This window comes from Oenanthe melanoleuca, chromosome Z (genome assembly GCF_029582105.1).
Source record: "Oenanthe melanoleuca isolate GR-GAL-2019-014 chromosome Z, OMel1.0, whole genome shotgun sequence".
NCBI classification, from domain to species: domain Eukaryota; kingdom Metazoa; phylum Chordata; class Aves; order Passeriformes; family Muscicapidae; genus Oenanthe; species Oenanthe melanoleuca.
Window position 1 is genome coordinate 1422657 of NC_079362.1, and position 24050 is coordinate 1446706.

The window sequence follows — 24050 nt, forward strand, 5'->3', positions numbered from 1 at the left end:
GATACTGTAAGCTTATCATCATGCTTAATAAGACAAATGCAGGTATACCCCTTTAACTTACCTAAACCATTATGAACTTACCCAGGATGTTTGCTTTCACAATTCTTTATGGCCAAAAATCCTACTACTTAATCACACATGCTCATCATATGCTCTTGTGAAGATGCTGTCTGATGGTTTCTCTGTATATATCCTGTGCTTCCAATGTTTTTGAGAGAGAGAGCACATAGTATTTTCCTGCAGATCTGCTACCTCTGTATTATTCACACATGCGGATATACTCTCTCATTAATGTATTTTCCAAGTTGAAAATTCGTATTTTATGTAATTTCTCCTTTCGAGCAAATTTGTCTCCTGCCCATCTTGTACTGTATCGAGACCAGGAAGAGTAATATGTATCCCACTGTAAAAATGCAGCTATAGAGGATTTCATAATGATATTTTAGCTCTCACTTCCAAAAAATGCTACTGAAGTGTAAAGGTACCACACAGGAGCCTCACAGGCTGCTGCATTTTCACTGTGAGACTGGAAACTCCATCCTGAGCAACTCTACAGAAAATAATTAGTAATGCAATGTGCTGTAAAAACAAAATCATTACACCAATTATGTCTATAATCCAAACACACTACCTTTAAGTTTTATCACTTCTAAGCTTTCCTGCACAGTTAAGCCTTCTATTACATTATTTTATGCCTTTGGTCAGAGAAGTAAAACCTGCACAGCTAATAGTGATCAACTCCTGCTCCCTGAAGGAGGCAACATTTTGTAACCTAAAAGGACTTAAAGGTCATTGTCCTGATAAATACAGACAGATACTTGCAGCTGAAAACTTCAGGCAGACTGTGAATGAAACACAGAAGCACAAAGAAGAGGTTAGAAAGGACAACTAGAACAGCATGCTTTGCACGTTTCAGAAGCAACAAACTCAGTTCAAATTCAGCATTCACACAAGAATTCTCATGTCAGCCTTCAAGTGTCTTTAGCAATCAAAGGGAGGCAGAATGGAACCAAAGCATTCTACAGTACCTGCTGGAAGAGGAGGAGAAATGCCAGCAGTAGAAAGAATGCTGTTAACCAAAATATCTGCTCAATATTATCTTGGATGTGTCTGCATGGACTGCAGAGAATGCAGCATAGATTAGTCAATGGCAGGTGCTTTGAACACTTAGTGTGAAATATTACGAATATAAACACGAATACAAAAAAAAATGTAGCCCTATGACTGAGCAGTCTGAATGCCCCAAAATCAAGGACTCCAGGAAATTGGAATTCCATGTATCAGTTTAGATGAAGCAGGTAAAACCTTGCTGCATTGGTAAATTTCCACTGAATTAAGGAGGAATAGGCTATGTCTGCCAATAGAGATGAACAGTATCTTTTTGCTTCTTATAGATTTAATGATCTGATTGTTTTAAAATCATTCCTTCTTGCTGTTCCTTGGGTTCTCTCACTCCCAGTATTTTTTACCTCAGGAAATAAAGGCATTGTGTTTGAGAAAGGGTTAGGTATGAATGAGCCACACTGCTGGCTTGCTCTCCTTAATGTGACATATGCATCAACTGTGTTAGCATAGTTTCCCAGTCCTACAAAGATTTTATATTGATTTTTGCTAAAGAAAATAAAATAAAATAAAAAAACAATTTTCAGGGAAAAAACACTCTGGATGAAAAAGGTATGTGACTTAGTTACTATCTCAGATTGTAAACTTCACAGTTGCTTTTTAAGGTGATATATGTGAACTTAAAGTGAAAAAGCTTATTTAAAGAATTGTTAAACCTCCCACTCCGATTGCAACATAATTTACAAAATTGTTTAAAATAGTTCATAGAATTTACAGCAAAGTTATCAATATGTTTATGCTTATTTTCTTTCAGAAGAACAAATAACAGAACAAAGCATATATATAAGACTCTATTTTCTAAGTAATTTCTTTTCCAAAGCAGATATAGCATTATCAGTATTAATCACACAGATGACTGCAAGATGGAGGACTCCAAGATAAATATTCTAAGACAACTGCATTTTCAGAAATATTTTGTTCATCCTGGCCAATGATGACAAAAAGCTATTTATTGGTACAAAATATATTCTGTAGTAAAACCAATGATGTTAAATCTTAGTTTTAGCATCTCATGCTGGGCTGTGTCCAACACTGCAATACTACCAATATTTCTCTTAAAATAAATTGTCTTGAAAAGGAACAGCACAGCATAGCTTTTTTCTTTCTTAAATCTATTTAGAAACTAGGCTTTATAAAGTTGTTTTTGAAATTGTTACGTTCACCAAGACCTTAACTTCTTAATAGCTTGCCTGCTTCTGGTGTAAAAACACATCTTTTTGAAATAAAGTGATTCTTTTATTCTCAAACTCTGAAACTATAAATATTAGTTGGAAAACTGCCTTTAACTCTCAACAAACAAACAAACAAACATACAAACAAACAAACAAACAAACAAACAAACAAACAAACTTCTGTGCAAAAAGTATAGAAAGGTGAATAGATTCATTCTGACACAGTCCCTATGCAGTATTGTTAGAGAATATAGACGGAGCATAGATCTAAAAATACATGATTTTGACACAGAACATTAATTTCTTGTATGGTTTTTCATGGTTGTCCCCATGGGCAGAATTCACAGGACATGTGTCTATGGGAGTTTAGATTCCCTGTCACTAACTAAGCACCTGAAAGCCAGGCATTATTTCACTTAGCTCCTCTGCTAGGGACAGATTCAATGTCTTCATTCAAATGACACTCACTCCTGAGCAGTGATGGAATTTCCCTGACTTGGTGGGGTCAGAAAATATTCCTTAGCTTTCAAAGGAAGCACAAATAATCAGTAAGGGACCTTGAGGCAGCTGCTGATAGTTATAGCCCTGACTCTTTCACGTATTACATCGTGGAACAGTGAAAACTGAACACTATTTAAATTAATAAAAAAAACGCACAACAGACACCATATCACTAAGAAAGCCAGTAACTTTACTGATTTGTCTGCAAAATACAAATTATACCTTATTTCCAGTGGGAGAATCTTTTGAAATTTTCCCATTTTTGTTCACTACAGACAGCTGAATTAAGTCCCTTGAGATACACAGATGTGGTTTAACTTAGTTATAACATCTTGTCATCTAGTGGCGACAAAGTCCAGCTTATGCCGCTGTGAGCCTCTACTTTAATATTTGTTGCAAATGCTTGTATGCTCCCATTTACAAGCTATTTTGTTATCACCATTGTTTTATGGAAGCAAATCCCCATGAAAGAGAAGAAAAAAAGAAAAAAAAAGGATACAACAAACCATCTGAAGCAATCCAAGTGTAATGCCTGCAGTAACCCAGGTCTGATATTAAATACACAGAAGACTTTAGTACTGCATTTTAAATTTTAAATTATTTTTTAAAATTACTTTCTTAACTGACCTTTTTTTGAATCAAACTGAGGTACGGATCAGTCTGAGGTATGAGAAGGGAAGGTAGAAATGCAACACGTGATTATGAAAATAATCAAATGGATACTTTTGATGCAGAAAGTCTGTGGCTCAAAGCTTGGATTGCTCCACATCTTTGGTTAAAATATATTAACAAAAGCCTTTTATTACATCTACAGTCTGAAGCATTCTAACAGACACCAATGTTCCATCAGTCCTTCAAGAGACCTGTAGTGGCAGGAAATTAATGCCATATAACTGACGACATCACAGCAGATGGCACAAACAGGAACAGATGAAGTATGCCATGTTTAGGCAACAGCCTTTATTGAGGTTTCAAGTGGCTTTTAAAAAATTACAAAGCATTTACCTTTAAGGTGAAAGAAGAAGGAAAACAAAACAGCTATTAAATTACAGATAAAAGTGGGTATATAGGATTGCAAATATAATACAAAAGGGTTGACGTCCTTGAAAACAGCCTGTGAGTTCTATTCTTATGCTAGCTTTACCTGAAAAAGATCTGAGGGCAACAGCTAATTTTTACACTTGTCATTAAAAATTGCAAAATTCCTCTTCTGGGAAAAATATAAGCCATTTTGTTATAAAACACAACTTTTGAGAGACACTGAAATGACCAAAGCTTTACTATGAATGGCTCGATGCATACAATAAATATGTTGTGCAGATAGGGTATATCATATAATTGTCACCAGCAATTAAACACTAACTGACAACACCTTTTAATAGAGATTAGCTAGCTATAACAATACTTGCAGGTGTCTAGAATGCCACTTCAGGTGTTTAAACTTACAATTAAGAATGTTGCCTAAAACATCATATAGCGTGGGTTAAGGTAAAGTAAATGTTAATACTCTTTCAGGGCTCTGCCCCAAACTCCTTAAATACAAAGGAATCACACAATAAACCCAAATTAACTTTTGCAAATACAATAAATGGTAAGATACAGATAAAGGAACAGGAAAAGTAGACAGTTATAGTTTACAGAAAGTGACTTCACAATCAAAGTTGTGCTTCTTATCATTAGATCAGTTTGCAAATATGCATTATCCCCCACAATTTTGCCAGTATGAGTTAGCTGCCCTCTGCAGCAGGAACAAGAGGGCTGACTGGCATTTATTTCCATGTGATTCTGTTCTACTCGTGTTTATACAAAAAATCACTGTCAGAGTTAATATAAATTGCCCAGGCAATACTTTTTCACGCTACTTTCTGCTTAGTTACTTGCAGTAATGTATTACACTGCATTTTCATTATATGATAGCTTTCATTTTTTTTTCATGTGTTGCTGAGGCAAATCGCAAGGTAAACTATTAATATGGCTATTCTTAATATATCAATAGACCTAATCCCCTTCCCCACTGAGAAGTTTCTACTACAATACTAATAAAATTGTGTTTTTTCTTGAAATGACAAGGTATATTTGTGATACGTTTGCATATTTTTGACACAATAAAATTTAAAATTCTCAGAAGAGAATATGAGCACAGGATAATCTGAGGGTGAAGAAAGTGGCTTAAAACACAGGGTTTTTGTGTTTTAAAATTGATTGTGGGCCCCATGTTACCTTTTGCTTTGTTTTGAGTTTTTAAATTTACTTTATTTATTTATTTTTGAACGTGCGTATCTTTGTTTACCCTGCAGTTTGCTACACGAGATAAGGTGGATGCATTAGTAGCACAGTGTTCTGCTTAACGAGTTTCCAGATTGTGTACTAGCCCCTGCACAGCTGAAAGTGCCTGTAAGGCAGGCTTCTGTAAAGTCATGGTAAAGTGAAGAGCCTATGTCCTAATGCACACTGTAGTCTGATCATCATTCTCTACTACAGAGAGGTACACTCCATCATTGAGCAGTGCACAGCAACTGCATGTAAAGGTGGAAAAAAGAGTGTGGATTTTCACTTCAAAGTACTTTGTGCTGACGTTTCACTGTCGCAGCTATGTTCTTCATCATAATGTCAATGTATGTAGTTGAGACCTAGAAGGACTCTTAAAAAAGGAGAAATATTACACTTTTACTATGGCACTAACATTTTGCTTAAACACTTTTTCCCTCCAACAGAAAGATTAAACTGAAATACTTGAATATACCGTTTTTTTTTTCTAAGATACAAGAGGGACAAAGAGGGCCTTGTAGAAAATGACACATTCCCTCTGGTCAAGCTATCTTAGTCAAAGGAACAATATGAGGCTGGAGAAAATGTGGATGCTGTGTGCTGAAGCAGGTCCTGCTGTGGTGTAAACACACAGGGAGCGTTGCTCAACAACATGCCCACTGTGAGATGATGTGACTGCAAGAGGTCCATGGGAACCAAGGACCAGATGGCCAATGTTGGCTGTGTAAAATCAACTGATTCTGAACCACCCTTTAACTGATGATCTCTTTAAGAATTTTATGTCTGTGAGAGGGGAGGAATCTATACAACAGGCACTTTTGTGCCAATCCCTCCCTTTGCCTGCCCCTGCTGCTTCGGCACATGTTTACCTGCACTCACTGACAGCTGTTAGAGCTGCACATTCAATTCTGACAGGCAGAATATCAGCTTCATTAATGAGAAAGGGCCAAGTTACACCACTTTGTCTTTTAACCCATGGAAACTACAGGATACGCAGGACATTAAGTAATAGAAGGGCCCTTAACTTGTTACAATGCACAAAACAGCATGAAAGAACTAATCAGTATATACAATGGATGGCAGTTCACCCAACTGATTGTAAAATGCTGTATTAAAAGGATTTAAGTTGTTACACCATGGGTAAAGTTTAATTGTTTACAGATCAGTCTTTGAACAGTTGACTTTGATCTGCAAAATGTATACCCAGTAAAAGAAAACCGAAAGAAAATAGTTAAATGTGCAACTGCACAAATATAATTCCCCACTATCAAGAGAACAAAAACTTTTGCTATTACCATAATTATTATTATATATTAGAAAGCTATACACAAGCATGTTAATTTCACAGATTTTTTTTTAAAAGATTCTTAATATTTTATATAATTAGAAATACACATTTCAAAAACAAAACTTCTGCAAAGAGAAAACAGTTATCTTGGTTAGCAAAGCATGGAGTTCCTCAAGGCTTAGGGTAGTGCTTTCTATACAAAAAAGTCCTTTTTGTTTGTTTCTTCAGGACTGCTTAAAAGATTAGCAAAGCTATCAAGGAAAAAAAGAACACATTTTGGCTTAAGGAAACTACAAAAGCCACAAATGCTTTGCAAACTCTGTCTTACTTTTTAATATGAAAATAAGCAAAATGTAATGTACATATTTTTATACTTTTTTTATTTAATAAGTGATGCAGACCCAGAATTTTAAAAATTAAGTATGTCAGCCCTCGAACTCAACATTTCTGTAAGTATGGTCCTCTTGAAATGGTTTGATCCTTTTTAACTGAGTGCCATACTCTAACAAAATGCCTGCATGTTTGTGAGCATTTTCAGTATGTTAGGTGACCCAGACTCTTTTTAGCATCAATTCATGGCCACCCAACTGCTGGGTCTGTCAAAACATCTGTACATTTTTTATATGTTGCATAACAGCTGCTTTCTCTCTCAGTAAAGATCTGCCATTTCTGGCAAATGTTTTCATTTTGTCTATTTACATGTAAATAACGTTGAACCTGCAACATGACACTATCTATTGTAACATACATTTTGCAAGGGAGCACAACAGTGAAAAGAAGTTAGCCATAAAATCTATTTTGTACAAGTGTTCTGTTGTACAACTCAAGTGCTAAGCTTATCTCAGCATTTCTGTTTATCCTTATACTGCATCACTGAGGCAAGTTAAAAGTACTTTTACAAAACAGAGTACCTGACTTTTTTTTTTTTTTTTCCACACACGGCACATATAATGCATATCGACCCTTCCCCCCCTCCCCCCTCCCGTTAAGGTATAGCACACACACACTGCAAGAAAAAAAAAAAAAAAAAAATCCCAACTAATAGGTAATAATGTTATCATGTTGCCCATCCTTCAGAGAGCCGCATGCGCTTGACAGAGGGGCTTTCCCTTTCGTCCGGCGAAGGTCTGGTGAGTCCAATGGGGGAGTGGAATTCGTTCCGGTGGTCTTCCCGGTCGCTTCCATCGTAGGAGCTGCTGCAGCTGCTCAGGCTGTCGACAGGAGATCTGCCCGCCTCGTGGCGCGAGTGCTGCGGGTACCGCGATGGGGTGGCGGTGCGGTCTCTAGGAGGAGAAACAGGTTCTGACTTGATGCTGAGGCTTTGAGTAGAAGGCAGGGAGAGATTTGTACTCTGAGATAAATGAGTGCTAGTGCAAGCTCTGTAGGAGGAAAGGAAACCCAGTTACAGACGGAGGAGGCATGGAGCCCCCAGATATGCACAAACACTCACACCAAACACCGGCGCAAAGGCTCGCACAGCACCAGCGCATGCAGACCCGGGGACTGCTGCCGGAGCAGAGCTCGGGGGTTTCGGGACATGGGCACCACGACAGGCGTGGTCAGCTTGGACACAGGTCTCACTTTCAGTCCCTCTCTCCTTTTTAAAAAAATTAAGTGCCATCGCAAATTCGGGAAGGTGAGCCTTTGCGTTGTCGCAGCCACCTGCAGGTTTCTGTACGGCTTATAATTGTGTGTGTGTATGTATGGGCTGAGACAGGGGAAGCGTGGACTTTCTGCTGGGTTTAATCCAATTAATTTGAGTGCACCCCACTATTTTTATTGTGTTTTGTTGTGACATGTGACTTCAGATGCAAAACAGAAACAAAACAAAAAAAAATCTGGTCTGGTAATTTTTGTACTTTTCAGAATAGAGTTGAAAATTACTGGTCCTAATATTGACATCAAGAAAATAGCACAGGCAGGCAAGGATCTAGATATGATTTTAGGGTTTAAATCTTTAAATTCTATTTGAATCCATAGTTCAATCCAGAAAGCATTTGGATAAACTACAAAAGGGAGCCTGAGGAATAGTCAAGGTGACAGAGGACTACACTGTTTGCCCATAGGAAAGCCAAACTCGAGGGATGTGGACAGACTGCTATGCTGAAACTTACTCAAAGGTAAAATGTATAAGTATTCTAAGCGTTCTATTTTATTTTATTTATTTTTTTTTTGGTATGTAGTGGCAGAGGAAAGACGAAGCAGGCTGGGAGGAGAGTGAATACTGGGAACATACTTTATTTCTATGTCAGAAATGAGATTACTTTCATCTGCACAACATTTTGTACAAAAGCACCACCTCCTGGCAAATCCTGACTTTTAGTTATTAAAACAGAATTCTCAACATGCAGTTCCCATCATGTTCCACTTCAGGGACCATTTGCTAAGCTAATGCAAGTGTCTTATGCTAGAAAGAGAATTTAAAATTTTCTATTCATGAGCACTTATTTATACAGGGATAGGAAGGCAGTAGGAGCAACAGACCGCCTGACTTCACAAGATTTTAAATCTAAAGGGATATGCAGGCATTTCTAATGCAGGAAGATGTAATATTGGGATTTGGAAGGAATTTCTAAGAATGTAGAGGACACAGGTACAGTTACATTAGGTGGAGACTTTTCATTTTCTGAAATACTCTGCTTTCCCTAGTGTCTCATCAACTAAGAACTGAGTATTACTTAACATTTACTTCTACTTTGATGAATATTTTTTCTTCTGATAGATTTAAAATAAAATTATATGGGTTCAATATTGAATAATATCATCTGCTTTTATCAGGAATTGCTGCAGTGTGTAATAATGAATGGATCTTGTTAGAAAACAAAAACAGGGTGCTGTACCTCCAGTTTTTTCATCAACCTTTCATTTCTATACAGACAAATTTGTCAAATATGCAATGAGCCCTTCCCTAAGTTACAGAGTTCATGAATAATAGCCTTCCCAGTAAAAAATGTAATACTTTTCTTTTTTCAAAGAGGATATTTTCTTTACATTGCTTCTGTAAATATTAAATTAACACATATAGGAAACTAAATATAAGACTTTTTCATTCCAACTCAGTGAAATATTCCACTCTTCCTGAAAAGTTGTTAAAAAAAGTCCAAAGAGAATCAAATATACATTTCTTTTCATTTCCAGTGACTTTATTTTTGTGTTGCTTGGGAGATCCTAGGACTTTGAGTAAACAGTTTGTCAGCTTAGTATGATAAGATTACATGTGATTTTACATGCCAAGCTTATAGCTAAATTGGAAAGTTCCATAATAAAGGATGGTGGAGCCTGGGGACTTGATTTAGAAGTGTTTGATTTGGGCAAATGACATGCCATTTTGCAGAGCTGGGGATAATTAAAAAAGATAAAAATAGACAAAAAAATAACTATATTCAGTCAAATTTGTTCACATAGAACATACTGGCATTTTACTGTATGACAGCACCCAAAGGAATAAATCTAGAGGGATAAACTGAATTTCAATGATACAGAGCTAGTATTGCTGTACTGGAATATTGCCTTTTAAACAGTGCCTCGGGAGTATGACTTTTCTTCAGATTCCTTGTGAATCAGCAGCAGTATTACATAATCACCTAGCATAAAAATTAGCAGCAGTTTTATAAATGCTTCAGGCTGATTTGAACTTTGAACACCTTTTTTTTTGGTTTTTTTTTGTTTTTTTTTTTTTTTTTGTTTTTTTTTTGTCTTTTTTTTGGTTTTTGTACATTTGAAAAAGGATAAGAAATTGTTTTGGCAGGTTAGCAGGTTAAGACTGAATTTTTGAGGTTTAAAACAGTATTAAAATAATATAAATAAATCGTAGCACTTATTGTGATTCACATTTTTTTCCTTTCCAAACATAGCCTTTTGCTGCTGAAAGTATTTCTGAAATTTGATATATTTTATTTGATTATAATTTGCAATATTTCATTAACTTTTTCTGAAACATTTTTATGAGAAGCTCTTCTTAGATAAAATGGTCATCTACACCAGAAACGTACAGTTACACAAATGTGTGAATGGTGAAATAACAGTCTTTAAATCTATATTCTAAATAGAGGATTTATCCCTATTTAGAATGAAAGGGGCACAATAAGAAATGGGAATTCTTTCTGCTGCAAAATGATGTAATTTCCTGTGTAGGTATGTGTGGGTGTAGAAACAACTGTTTGCACTTTAATGTATCAAAGTGTATTTTACACTGTTGCTTCATATAATTATAATTCATATAATGAATTGGGCCCAAGCATGCCCTATTGTAATCATATGAAATCTTTGGTAAATTCCCTGGTAAACAAGCAGGTTTTGGATGAGGAAAAACTACTGAGAAACTAGAAAAAAAAGATTCAAAGGCTTGTGTACAAGTATGTGCACTGGATAGGGCTGGGCAGTCCACTTATGCAGACATCATCACCTTTTCCCACATATTGTATGAAAACACTTCATTTTATGGGGAAATGGAGAAATTGAATGTTTTAACTTGGCACACCAGTCCCTGTTGAGGCCAGTGTAGTTAAAATCTGATGTTTATTCGGATTATGACTGGCCACATGGAGAAATGATGTTTCCTGTCTGGTTTCCACAGCTCTGCTGTGTGAGGAGTGGGCAGCAAGACAGGCAGCCAAGAGCTTGGGATGATGACAGCTCTGCCTGAATCTCCACAGGGTATTAGATCTCAGCATGCTGGTTTTCTAGAGTGAGAAGGTGCTTTAGTGAAGGAAGGAACCCTCATACACCTTTTCTTCTGTACCCACTCTCGTTTCCCTAAATCAGTTTACTTCCCTCTTGATATAATTTCCCTCCATAAATACATGTAAAGGGCCATTGAAAATTCGTGGCTAAATTTATTTATGTAACTTTGGTTATGTGCTAATTTGTATCTAGGGAAAGATATTTTTGACTTACTGGCAATCCAACTTTTTCCCTTCTCTCTCTCTTTTTTTTTTTTTTTTTTAAGGTAAAAGCTAAGTGGTTTTTAGATGGTTTTGTTTATTTTTTAAATTATTTTCTGATCAATGTAAAAGCAGCATATGATTTTCTGTGTCAAGACATTTTGTTTAGCTCTCACATGCAAAGGTTTACACTTTCAAAACATGAATTTAAAGAAAATAGCATGAAACTGAGTTACTAGAACATCTTATTTATAGTAGTGGCATATGAAAAAAAGGCTTAATCTAAAATATATATGATTTTTATTCAAAGCAAGAAAATTGGCAGAACTGATACAAGTTAATTAAACATGATGTAACTGTTTTCAAATTTTTCAGTAAAAATAGTTTAATGGAGAATATTTTCCTATTTCTTGCTGTAGTTATTATCTAATCAAAAGTTTTTGTAGCTAAGCAATAATCTTGCTATATAAACAAGATAATTTTTATTCTTAATGAATTTTATTTATTATTTTTTTATTCATGTGGATATAAGTTTGGAGAAACGTATCTTACATAAATAATTATCTATACTGAAGCACCTTCAGATTTAGTATTGTTTATCTCCCTGCATTAATATTTTAGGAAAGCAAAAACTCCACTTGTGGATGTTACTTTTAGATGAAAAGACTGTCTCTTAGGCTGGGAAATGTGAATGTAAGAGAACATATTCCATAGGATTTGTGCATAAAAAGTTTTTATAATTTATTATGAAGTTTGGAAAGGACTTCCCTTCTGGTTATCACCAGTTAACTTCTGGTAGCCTTTTTGGTTAAATAAGCAGTAAGAGACATTCATTGGTACCATTCAGCCAAATTCCAAAGTTTTGGAAGGGACTGATATTCAGTAGAATTTGTGTATGTATTTTTTTTTTTCACATGTAGAGGCAATGAAAAGACCAGGACAATACTATTCTGTTTTTTAATCAAAAAAATTGAAATGCCTGGCTTGTTGGAATGTCCCAGTCATGTCCAAACAGGTTCTACATTGTTGTGCTGTTCACCAGGCTTGGCAGACAGGGAAGCTGAGCTACTTGCATGTCCTGTGTATTTGCCCTCTGGTCCACCAGCACTAAAGTGGCTCCAAACTGCACAGTCAGCTTGAGGAACTAAGCTAGGCTGCAGGGATCTCCAGTTACCTGCAAGATGGTTCTGACAGTGCTACTGAAATTCCTCAGGACTTATCTGGAGCAAGAAAATACATCTAACCCTATCTTACTCTGCTACTAATCACATTCTTGTCATGCATTGAGGAAGCAGAGCTGATTTTCACCTTTGGACTTTGGTGAGAAACAAAACCTGAAGGAGAGCTGGAAAGTCTCTTCCATTAACTGTTCTCTCACAGTTTTTTATAGCCTACTGTTAACAACAAGCATCTCACAGCTGCCAAATCTTTTCAGTATACGACCTCACTAAGCACTGAGATTTGTGTTGTCAAAGCCTTTCTGGATGTGTTTTCTCAAGTATGTGAAGATGACTTAATTTTGTTTCATTTTTAAAATCTTTTTGCAAATTCTAAGTCAGGTTGACATGGACTGGATGTGTTCTACAGAATTTCTAGTTTTTGAAGTAATCAAAAAAGTTATAACAGATGCTCCTGCATGTAGAACTCAGTGAGTAAAATGGAGGTTTAAGATTTTCTGAAGTGATAGAATATTTCTCCAGAACTGTCTGTGAAGCAGCTTTCATAGCTGAATTCACTTACAAGTCACTGAAATAATAATAATTATAGGAGTAGCAACTTAGAGTGTATTCCACAGCCACAGCCATTACACTTTGACACTCTGTGATATGAATCAGAAACAGATCACAATGTCTGACATATCTTATGTATATTTAGTGTAGGAGTTAATTTATACTTTTTTTAAGGCTAACCAAATAGCTTTATTACATTCCTTGGTATGGTACCAGTTGTTTATACAGTGATACCTGACATGTGAGCTTTCAGTTTATTTGAGAATTTATGACTTTTGTTGTACATTAAGTCTGAATGCAGCCCCAGAAATATTGCAAACTCAAAAAAAAAAAAAAAAAAGTGTAAGAGAAAGATATTGAGATTATTTTTTTCTAGCACAAGTATTTCAGTTGTATGTTGTAATGACATTTGTCCCTATATAACTTAGTTCTGCAGAGATGAGGTTTAAAAAATTTGTTTCCTTTGAAACATTTGCATAGTTTTCCTTAAAAACCCAAGTTATCAACACAGTAAAGACATGAAAATAAGTTACAAAAAGCATTTAGATAAAGAAGAAGAATAATTTTGAAGTTTAAGCCACATTTAGAGTATTAAATCATTCCACACTGTGTCAACAATATTGGAAAAAAAAGTGCATATGTGGAAGACTTCTTTCTGAAAAATAGGTTTTCCTTTCAATTGCATATGAATTGAATTTTTGCCTCATAAATACACTCCTGCTGTTTTCAGCTTCTATTTTTATAACTAAACCTTTTAAAATTCCAACATGTCTAACCACCCATTAACCATCCATTAACCATACATTGTACAAGGGCATGCCTGCAGTGTTGCTCAGTAGAAACTGCAGATACCAGAATATTTGAAAATCGTGCTCTATTCACTTAAATGAGCCGAGAGGTTGCTTGTTCAGGTGATTTCCCTGTGTGGATTTTCACACTTCTAAAGATCCTGAGGTGATTGAGCACTGTGTTTCTCTGATACTTGAATAAATATTGTAAAATTAGCCACTAGAGGGCAGGAATACCTGCACTCCTCAGCACAGGCACATCACAATTTTTGTGTTCTTTGGCCTGATCATGCTATTTTCTCATAGAAATTATCTCCAAATAAATGAAATTTGAATTTCAGAGTTGAACAGAAGGGAGTATGTGATTATTATATAAGTTTAAGGCCTAATCTCAGGTAAATTAATTATGTAAGTCTTACTTTATTAAAATATAAAAAAAATTTCCTAGTTTACTGTAAATGTTTGTGCAACAGTAACTGGAAATTAAAAGCATAAATAGTAAATATGGCATCAGTACAATATAGGTGCTTGGTTTTAGTAGTGAAATAAAATGCTATTTAAAGAAATATAAACTAAAACATAAACAATGCACTGCTGAGAAAATGTCATGAACACAGAATATTTCATTGTAGCTCCCTAGCAAACTTTCCATGAATTATATTGTTCCAGTTTTGCAAAATCTAGTTTTTCCACACAGTAAATATGTTCTGGTTTGTTATCTTGACATATTTCACATTTGGAATTACTGGGGAGACTGAAGGCACTGTAGGACAGTAAAACAGAAAAAAACATTGCTTACCCCAATTGACTGAGGGCAGATGGTGGCATGTTATGTAGGTGTTGCTGTTGCCAGCCAGTCACAGAACCAAGATGAAGAGCACTGGCTGTATTAAAACCAGAGAGAGATGATATATCTGCACTGCTCAGAGAATATTCTAGATTCGAAAACAGAAAGACAATAATTGAGAGGGAATTAAAGAGGAAGCAATTAAACAACAACTAGCATTTTCACATCACTTTATAAGCCTTTTAATTTTAATTACACCAATCACGTTAATTTGCAGCAGAAAAAGTAAATCTTCCACTTCCCTCAACTCATTAACTTGGGAGCAAATAATGCACTGATAATTATTCTGTAATCTAGCAGGGCTTTACTGGATCTGGCAGATCTAAAGCATTCTTAGCCCATGAACTCACCATAACTACAAATGGACTGTCAGAAAGGCTTGAAAAATGTAACATTTTGGTTACAGCCTTCCTGTCAGAGCCCAGCAGGCAGCCTGCTTCTGAACAGTGTGTGAGTTCTCAGATCTGCGGGATCTGTGTGTGACTGTGCGCTCTGCAGGGCAGCAACGCTCAGCAGGAGCTGCAGGGATGCCTGGAGGCTCCATTTCTGCACCCTGCTAGGTAGGGAGGTGTGATAGCCAACAGAGTTACTGAACTCTGCTGTGGAGATGGTGAAGCTGCTCATTGCTGGCGTTGGAATGTGTGCTGGGTTGGTGTGGCCAGAAATGTGTATTTATCACAATCTGTTGAAGCCTGATGGGGCAGTGACCCTTATCTCCGTGGCACATACCATCTGCTAATGGGCATCTTTAAGACTAGGTGGGGCAATCATCTTCATCTTCCCACAGCCCATCCTCCCTCCAGGAAGATATCATCTGCTGCTGGCCCATGTCCCACTGCATGACTGATAAAATTGCATCATCCCACTGGGATGCTCCAGCCAAGCCTTTCCTACCTAGATAAAAACTGAGATTTTGGACAGCAAGGCACCTTCTTTCCACTGGATTCCAGAGGAAAACCAGACCTTTCCACATCATCCCTGGACCTTCAGAGGAAAACTGCACCTTCTCCAGGAGCACTGCTCCAGCTGAACCACATCTGCCACTGCAGGAGGATGCAGCCACCATTGAATGGGACCGTGCCAACACCCTGACTGACTGACGGTGTCAGCTTGGATTCTGACTCTGGCAGGGTTTTGGGATTGTTGTTTGTAATACTGTATTTCTATTTTAATTTTCCTAGTAAAGAATCCTAATTCCTAAATCCCCTGTCTTTGCCTGAGAGCCCCTTAATTTCAAAATTATAATGATAATTTGGAGGAGGGGGTTTACATTCTCCATTTCAAAGATAAGCTTCTGCCTTTCTTGGCACACCTGTCCTGCAAACCAGGACAGCATGGTGCACTCAACTGCATGAAATTATATCCAAGGAAAACTGAGTAAAACAGATGCATCTGAAGTTTGTGACAGGTACAAAATAAGCAAATGGACTGCAAAGGCATAACAGCTATGAAATTTTCAGTTTCTCCTGAAGAACATTAGCTAATCCATTAATACTGAGATAGACCTTGTCAGCACCTTGCTCCCTTCCCCATCCTTTGCATCTTGCATCCATACTCACCAGTACCATATGTTGTGTGAGATGGCTGATGGGTATCCTCCCATCCCTTGCCCGGGTAGAGTCGGAGTTGCTACGGAAACCACTGGAGTAGCCAACGACTGGGCGGACTGGGAGTTATTTATCCTTTGATTCTTTTAAAGTAAGTAAAATAAACACATTATTGACCAGTTTTAAGTCAGCCGAGTGTATTTGCTTTCTGGGGATATTTTGCACATGAGAAATACAGGCTGTTACAAATTTCTAGAAATTAATCATTTAACATGTGGCTTTGATGAACTCTGCCAACCCTATCATTTACAAGCTTTCAAGAGACCAGTTGTCACCATAGTAACCCATTACATCAGTATCTCCTAGGTAACTGAACTAGTAAGGCTGCTTTTATTGTGGGTAGAAGAACAGACCATGTGAAAAACTAATGAAATATATGAGCTCTATTCCTGTTGTTTTTCTTTTCACTCATATAGAAAAAACTACCACAAAAAAACAAAAACAAAACAACAAACTCACAAACCCTATTAAAAAAAAAACAAAAAACAAACAAAAACCCCAACCAAACCACAAAGCAAAACAAAGCAAAATAAAAAGGAAAAGAAAAAAAACCCTCAAACCCATCTCTGCTGGGTTTTGAAAGTGAGGTGCAACCCCAGACTGCTGAACACTGAACTCTTACCAGGAGACGGAGCTCTGACTACTTCATTTTTGTGCAATAAAAACCCCTTCAAGGCTGTTAGATTGCACAGCAGTTACACACTTAGCTTTAACTCCAGGGCACTAGGTGCTGCACTGTAAAAATTACACTAGAGAACTCTAATTATATGAGTGGCAGGAATAACTGGCTAGAGAGCCACCAAAAAAGATGTCATTAGGCTGCACCATCTTCAACAACTTAAGTATACCTGCTCTCCATGCACCACCAAAAGGAAGTTTAATTGTAGAATGCATGATTTGAATATGTGCAACAACTGCATCTGGCTACATTTAAAAATTGCAATGACCTTTTTGTTCACAACATAGTATATACCATTTTATTTCAACAAACATTGTGCCTACATAATAAAAATAACCGGTTTTTCTTTTCTTTGTTATTAAGATGAACATCATCGCCACTTACCAGAAGCAGATCAACATCCTCAGACTGATTGCATAGGAAAGGAGTATTAAAAATTAGTGAATATAATTATTTACCAGGATGCAGGCTTTAGCTTAGGGAATATTTTTGTATCATAGGGGCCGCAAATTAAACACCTTCTGAGCATATATTGGAAAAAATACGCCTCATAGATCTCTTATTTGTCCTCCTAATGGCATGTTTGACTCAACTGTAGGAACAACCTACCCAGTTTTCAGCACAAGACTTTCTCCAGGAATTCATTTTTCCTTTGTTTGTTGTTTCCATTGTTTGCAGACTGTCTTGTTCTACCTGACCACTTACAGAGTCTCTTGGAAAGTAACATTTTTAAGGGCTTGGAATAAATAATTTTATGCAGACAGCTTGTCACTGCCTTGATCAACTTTGAGCATTGCCCTATAGGACTATTTGTCACTTTTTCATTTAGGACGTAGCATCACATTTATGGGCGGTTTTAGTTTGATTATTAATTTATTTTGTATCAAGCTGAAGAAGCCAATTTGGAAGTTGCTTTAATAAAGTTTGTTACAAAATGGAAAACTGCATCACTTAAATTACAATATTTTAAAGTTATGTTCACTTTTAATGTTAAATCACTCAAAATACCTTTACCTGGAAACAGTAACTCACTTTTGAAAAGAAACTACAAAACATGGACATGAGACCTTCCCAATTCAGCCTTCTGGTATAGTATATTGCCTAAATTTCACTAGTCCTGGCAGGAGATACTGAAATTTCATACTCCTTTTTCTCTTGCTCTGTCTATTTACTATGTCTTATCATTACCAAACTTGGAGCTCACAGTGATAGGGCTCAAATTAATTTATTACTGTTAATGTTCCATCTAGTAAGAGTCTGTGTGTCTAAATATTTAAGAAAAACATAATAGGTTAGAAATATTCAGGGTTAAATTCAGCCTTTATAACAACCCCTCAGGAAAGACTCCACTGGGAAGAGATTGCAGAAGGTTAGACTGTGCACAGTCAGGACACAGCTCCTATTTTGCAACTCAACAGACAAAAGGTAGGAAGTAAATTAGACTTCAAAAAAGCAATCAAAGAGGCTCAGCCTACATCCTCAGCTTGATGTCAAGCCCTAGCCAGAAAAAACAAACAATCAAGGATTTAGTTTCCCGAGCCAGCCTTGAAATTCCCAAATAACTACTGTCTGAAGGAGATAAAAAGAAGTGCTTTGAAAATGCATTACCACTGATGGCATGGTACTCTTGCTGCCAGGTGGAATAAGCACACGGAGGTCTGGTTTACGGTTGTTCATTCCCAAATTCATTGGAGGCGGAGATTTTGCTTGCATATTCTTGTTCAAGTTGCCAGGTGAGACCAGCAGACCTGGTGAGTTGCGGGGTTGCCATATCCATTTCCTGTTAGGGTAAAAAAGGAGGAAAAAAAGAAAGAGAGAGAGAAGTTTGATAAAGCCCACTGTATCTTTTAAGCCCTTCTAAAACTGTGAAATCAAAAACTCATGGCAGATATCTGTGTCATGTGTCTTTATAGGAAGGTACAACATGTGCCATATTTGGAACAACTGGTCTTCAAATGCTTTCTCTCATGGCTGCTGACATCTTGGTGATGTGCTGGAATTAATTCACTACAATTTTGTTCACAGCACTGTGGTATATAGCATAATATGCTGTGCCCTTGTAGCAGCCAACATGTGACATTTGCCTTACAAGAACCAGGAAAGTCAGAAAATTTAAGGGCATAAAAACTGTCAGAGCTATTTCGTATTTTCTTGACAATTATAGAAGATTGTGCCCTTCCTGACTCAGCTCTTTGCAGGTCATGATTTTGTTTTGCTTTTAAACAAAGGGTGAGTATAGGAAGGCTATAATTTCCACAAAAGGCGAAGACCAGAAAGATTCATAAATTCTTTTGGCTCTTTTTCACTACACTTCTTGGACCTGCTTCTGTAAACACTAAAGTCAATGGGGTGAGATTATAACCTTATTTGGAAAACATCTTTCATCTCCATCTCTCTTCTGCAGGCCCCAGGAACAATTCTAACAAGCAAATTCTTCCTTTGTCTTTTTTAGAAAGGAGTGTTCTTCTCTCACCATATTACATTGACAACTATGTGTCTATATGGTTACTGACCTACTGTTCCATTATTTCATTTACCTAATCTCACTTCTTAGCCACATAAAATCTAGGGAAAAGCTTACTTTTTAATGTGGTGCTGAAATTCTGTCTACATAATCTCAAGAGAGGTACAGAAACTGCCCAGTCATAGAGGGGGAATAGCATGAATATTAGTATGGAAAGAGAAAACCTTCATGGATAAGTAGCAAAGAAACAAACACTAGGGAAGACTTTATTTTCTGGGCTCAGCTTTTGTTCATGGGTTGCAACACACAGCCTAAAATTTGTGTGAGAAGATAAACTAGTCAGTGTGGCAGAGTCCTCTGGGTCAGAAGCCCTGGATCTTCAAATTTCCTTTGTCGTTCCAAGGTCAGTGGAGACCACAGCACCTCAGCCCTTCCTCCCCAGCCCCCCAACATCAAATTGAGTTTATAGCCCTAAAGAACATAAATGGATTATGGAACTGAATTTGATAATGTCTATGAGGTGGGCATAAAAACGACACTACATGACAGCAATTTGCTTCTCTGGTTAGGATAATGAAGTGTGTCCAAGCATGACTAAGATTTTCAAGTTTTTAATCCTCAAGCTACTTGTACTTATCAAATCAGGAAATCCATGGAAATGAAATCTGTCAAAGGCTATTACATATAAAAACATCACTTCTTGCTTTGGAAGACCCTGAACTGTGAACATTGGGATTATGGCACATTATGAAAATTATCAAGAGCTGTTTGAATTTATATTTGTCAGGTACCTTAGTAACTGATCTGTCCTGGCTTGTTTTTTCACATGATTTTTACTATCATGATCTCCAAGTCTTTGCAATATGATGAAAATTTAAGAACACTCAGATCACTTCTATTCTATATTCTGAATTAAAATGCCTTTGCAGATCTTGCACTAAAATATTTTTCACAGTTAATCTTATTGTTTATTTCCTTAATAACATCATGCAGTTAGGAAAACAAAATGAGTTACTCAAATGTGTTTTAGACTTATCAAGCAAACTCAGCAGAGTGCTGTCAAAAATTTTCCATTTTTGTACCAGTAGGCTTTTTTTCTCAAAACAAACAATTGTTCTCAACATAGATGAGCTACCTATTCTGCTCTAATAATGCTATATGTAACTACAGGAAGAGAAATTAGAAGCAGAGTTCTGAATACACAATAGTATTTTCTACCAGAAACCATAGTGCATTTTTAAAAAGTTCACCTTTTACAAACTGAGTACTGATCAGCAGAAGAAATTGAAGCAAAAATATGGTGCCAGTTTCATACAGGAGATATTTTATCAGCAGGATGTAAAACAAGGATTTGCTCAGAGAGTGGCAATGGAACTGTTTGAAGCAGCAGTGATTTTTTTCAGTTCTACAACAACATAGGACCTAATATACCTAGCAAAAAAGGGATGCTTGGTACTCTATATGTTTGTTTCTACTTGTGATTTTTGGAGAATAAATCACCTTACAAGAAAGAATTTCCATTTCCTACATAAGATTTACTTAATATTATATGCTATTAAACATTAGGGGAAAGAGTGCTTCTGTGTAAAACTATTATTCAGAAACATTCATCTGACCCACACTGATATAAAATTGTTTGAGCTGTGACTACAGTTATATTTCAAAATTATCAAATTCTTTTTAAGAACTACTGCAGTCTTTTTCTTGCTAGCAGATTTCTGCTGTTCATGGCATATTATGCCTGCTGCTAGCATTTTGGAGCCATATAATAACAGTTCCTCTTTCCAGTGACCAAACTGTTACTCTTTTGGTATAATGAGGATTCAGGAATGTAAGACTGTGGACCTTAAACCAATAGCACAGAAACCCATCATTTGGAAATCAGTGATGAATGCATGCATGTGGTTTAAAGTTAAGAAGAGTCTGCACATAAACCAGCTCTTTAAACTGTATAAATTTTAACTCAAGAGGGCTGTGGCCTGCTCTGAGGCAGCTGTCCTGCCTTCAGATAAATGGACCAAAGAGATTGGCCTCACTTACACCCAGAGGAAAAACAAATGTATAAGACTTCTAGGTACAAATGAAGTCTTCCTTCATGCTAACTTTAAAAATTACACTCTGGACAATTATCAGTTTAGATGTGACTGTATGCAGAACATCTCATCCCCTCTCCACCTGAAAGCACAAAAATTATATGTTGTGGATGAATGGTTTCCTGATTATAGATCATAAGAAAATGAAAACCAGATGGATTTTAGAACAAGTTGGCTTTGCATTTTTTTTCAGTTAGAAGCCATATTTTTTATGGAATACAACATTTCTAAATATTGCAAATGTATTCTGTAAGGCATAATGAAAATAATGAAAATAAAAACAGTGGATGCACAAACTTTAAGGGGCATATGTCAGAATTTGAAAATTTACAGCATTTTTAATTCAACAAGTTTTTAAGGAAAAAGTATTTTTCCTTGTACTGTTTGTTATACTCACTTGTAAGAGTAAAAATATTTTATGCAGGAAAGAGCTGGCTTCTAGACAAGCCAGTGGAGCAGCATGTGTCATGAAATGCAATGCCAGACTTTGTATTTGGTCTAATGGTAGAATGTAAAGAAAAATGATTTTTGAGCACAGAGCACTCCTCTTGGGCATACTCTCACATTTTTAATTTAGGCACAAGTGCTATTGACTGTAGAACAAATTCCATCCAAGTACAGATTGCATGACTAATTCCTGTAATATCACTTTTCAAAAAAAAATTTTGCACTAATAGTTATTCAATTAAGAGGAATTATTTTTAAAAACCCGTTTAATAATAAAATACTACAATTTTAACTGTGCTGCAAATTCATGTAATACCATCTTAAACATCTTAATCTGAAATTTTAAGATTTTAAGGATATGAGAAGGGCACAAGCTTAATCAGGACAGAACAGAGAGCGAAGTTTACTTGTCTCTTTACATCCCCTATTAGTAACACACATACCTTTAGAGGAGTTTTGGTCATTGCTGTTACAGGGGTTGCAAAGTGGCTGCTACTCTTAGTATTCTGAGTCAGGACAATAAATCTATATTGAGCATTTCAGCCAGGAAGCCTTCCACATGTTAAGGTAACACAAATAAGAAAAGGGTGACTTTTTTTTCCTTATCTATCAACATTCTTGAATATAATTCTAATAATTCAAAAGTCTTTAAGTCTTGAAAAATTGGAAAATTTTAGGATTTTGATGTCTTGAACTTTTGAAACTGTCATGTTCCTAGTTTTTTTTGGTTTTGTTTTGTTGGGTGTTTTTGTTTGTTTGTTGTTCCTTTTTTTTTTTTTTTTTTTTTTTTTTTTTGTGATTTCAAAGATATAGAGATATACTGAACGAAAAATCCTCTGGTTGTCTGAAGACCTAAAGTGGAAAAAAAAAAAAAGATACGCAATTTGTATGTCCTTTATTTGATCTCTCATTTGTTTATTCTAGTGCTTTTCACTGACCATATGGGTCGACAATTTGCAAGATCCTTAGGAACCTGGGATTAATTTTAAGACAAAATGAACTTGGAATTTTTGATGAAGTTTTAATACGTATTAATGCTCATTTCAAGTTTTCAGTAAGTGTATGCTTTTACTTGTGAAAACTTTCATATTTCTTCCAAGGGGCATATGTATATTGGATTTCATGAAGATTTCTGCTTCTTATTTGGTTATATTAAGTGCATATCTCATGTATATGACATTTTGACTGACCACTAAGCCTCTCAAAAAGAATTGTAAATACAGAATTAATATGTATAATCATGAGATTCCACGAGATTTGTGTATATTCCACAAATCATCTCCACTTCAAAATATATATTCAATGTATGCATGAAAGAATCAGTAGAAATTTTGCTAAATTTGCACCCAGTTTTTCACTTTTTGCTTAGCTTATTTTCCTATTTTCTGAAGGAATGGTAATTGTTCTTAATAGTAATTAAAAGGTAATGAAAATTTCATTTTCTCTCTTACATCTTGTCTTTCTTTCTTTCTTTCTTTTTTTTTTTTTTTTGGCATACACACTGAAACAAGCTATGGTTTATAAGAAATAAGAAGATACCAACAACAAAGAATGAATGCAAGGAAGCTGTACTGTTGTTCAACTAAAAATAATTTTAAAAAGTGGTAACTGAAAATTCTTACTCGTGTCACGTTTGTCACATTTCACAGCACACAACTGTTACTAACTGCAAATGGGAGAAAGAACCAACCTGCTGCTACCATCATCCAGAAAAAAAGGAAATATTCACTTTAAAATATCTGCCTGTTCCCACTACACTCAACTAATGGACCTTCTTTACTGAATGATGGGGAGCAAACTCATACAATGGGGTATAAAAATCCTTATGACTTTGTGCAGAAGAATTCTTGAATATCCTGTGAAAGTATCAGCTACTTTTTTTGGGATGGTGGGGGCTGAAACAGGATGACAGTTCAGAGAACACAGAGACTTTTGAAAGAATGAGAGGAGAATGAGAAGAAAACTGTCTCAACAGCACTTTGTTTCAAAACTAACCACTTAGAAATAATATAAATAAATGTTTCTAAATTAGTACTTCCCGTAAGTACTCCCACTTTAGGAGTTCACACCTTAATAAAATAAATGTAAAGGTGTCACCTGACTGTTTGAATTAGCCTGTGATTATCCACACAACTGTGAAAAACCCTTCAAAACAATTCTC

General features: G+C 36.1%; 1 protein-coding gene across 1 annotated transcript in view; it reads right to left on the minus strand.

The window, feature by feature from the left end:
* Nucleotides 1–2964: 2964 nt before the first annotated feature.
* MEF2C (myocyte enhancer factor 2C) overlaps nucleotides 2965–24050 on the minus strand; it is a 124860-nt gene continuing 103774 nt past the window's right edge. The window contains 7 exon segments of the mRNA XM_056513717.1: nucleotides 2965–7730; nucleotides 14552–14687; nucleotides 16159–16174; nucleotides 16176–16289; nucleotides 17270–17293; nucleotides 18494–18645; nucleotides 18648–18665. Of these exon segments, the coding sequence (XP_056369692.1) occupies nucleotides 7409–7730; nucleotides 14552–14687; nucleotides 16159–16174; nucleotides 16176–16289; nucleotides 17270–17293; nucleotides 18494–18645; nucleotides 18648–18665 (782 nt within the window). The 3' untranslated portion in view covers nucleotides 2965–7408.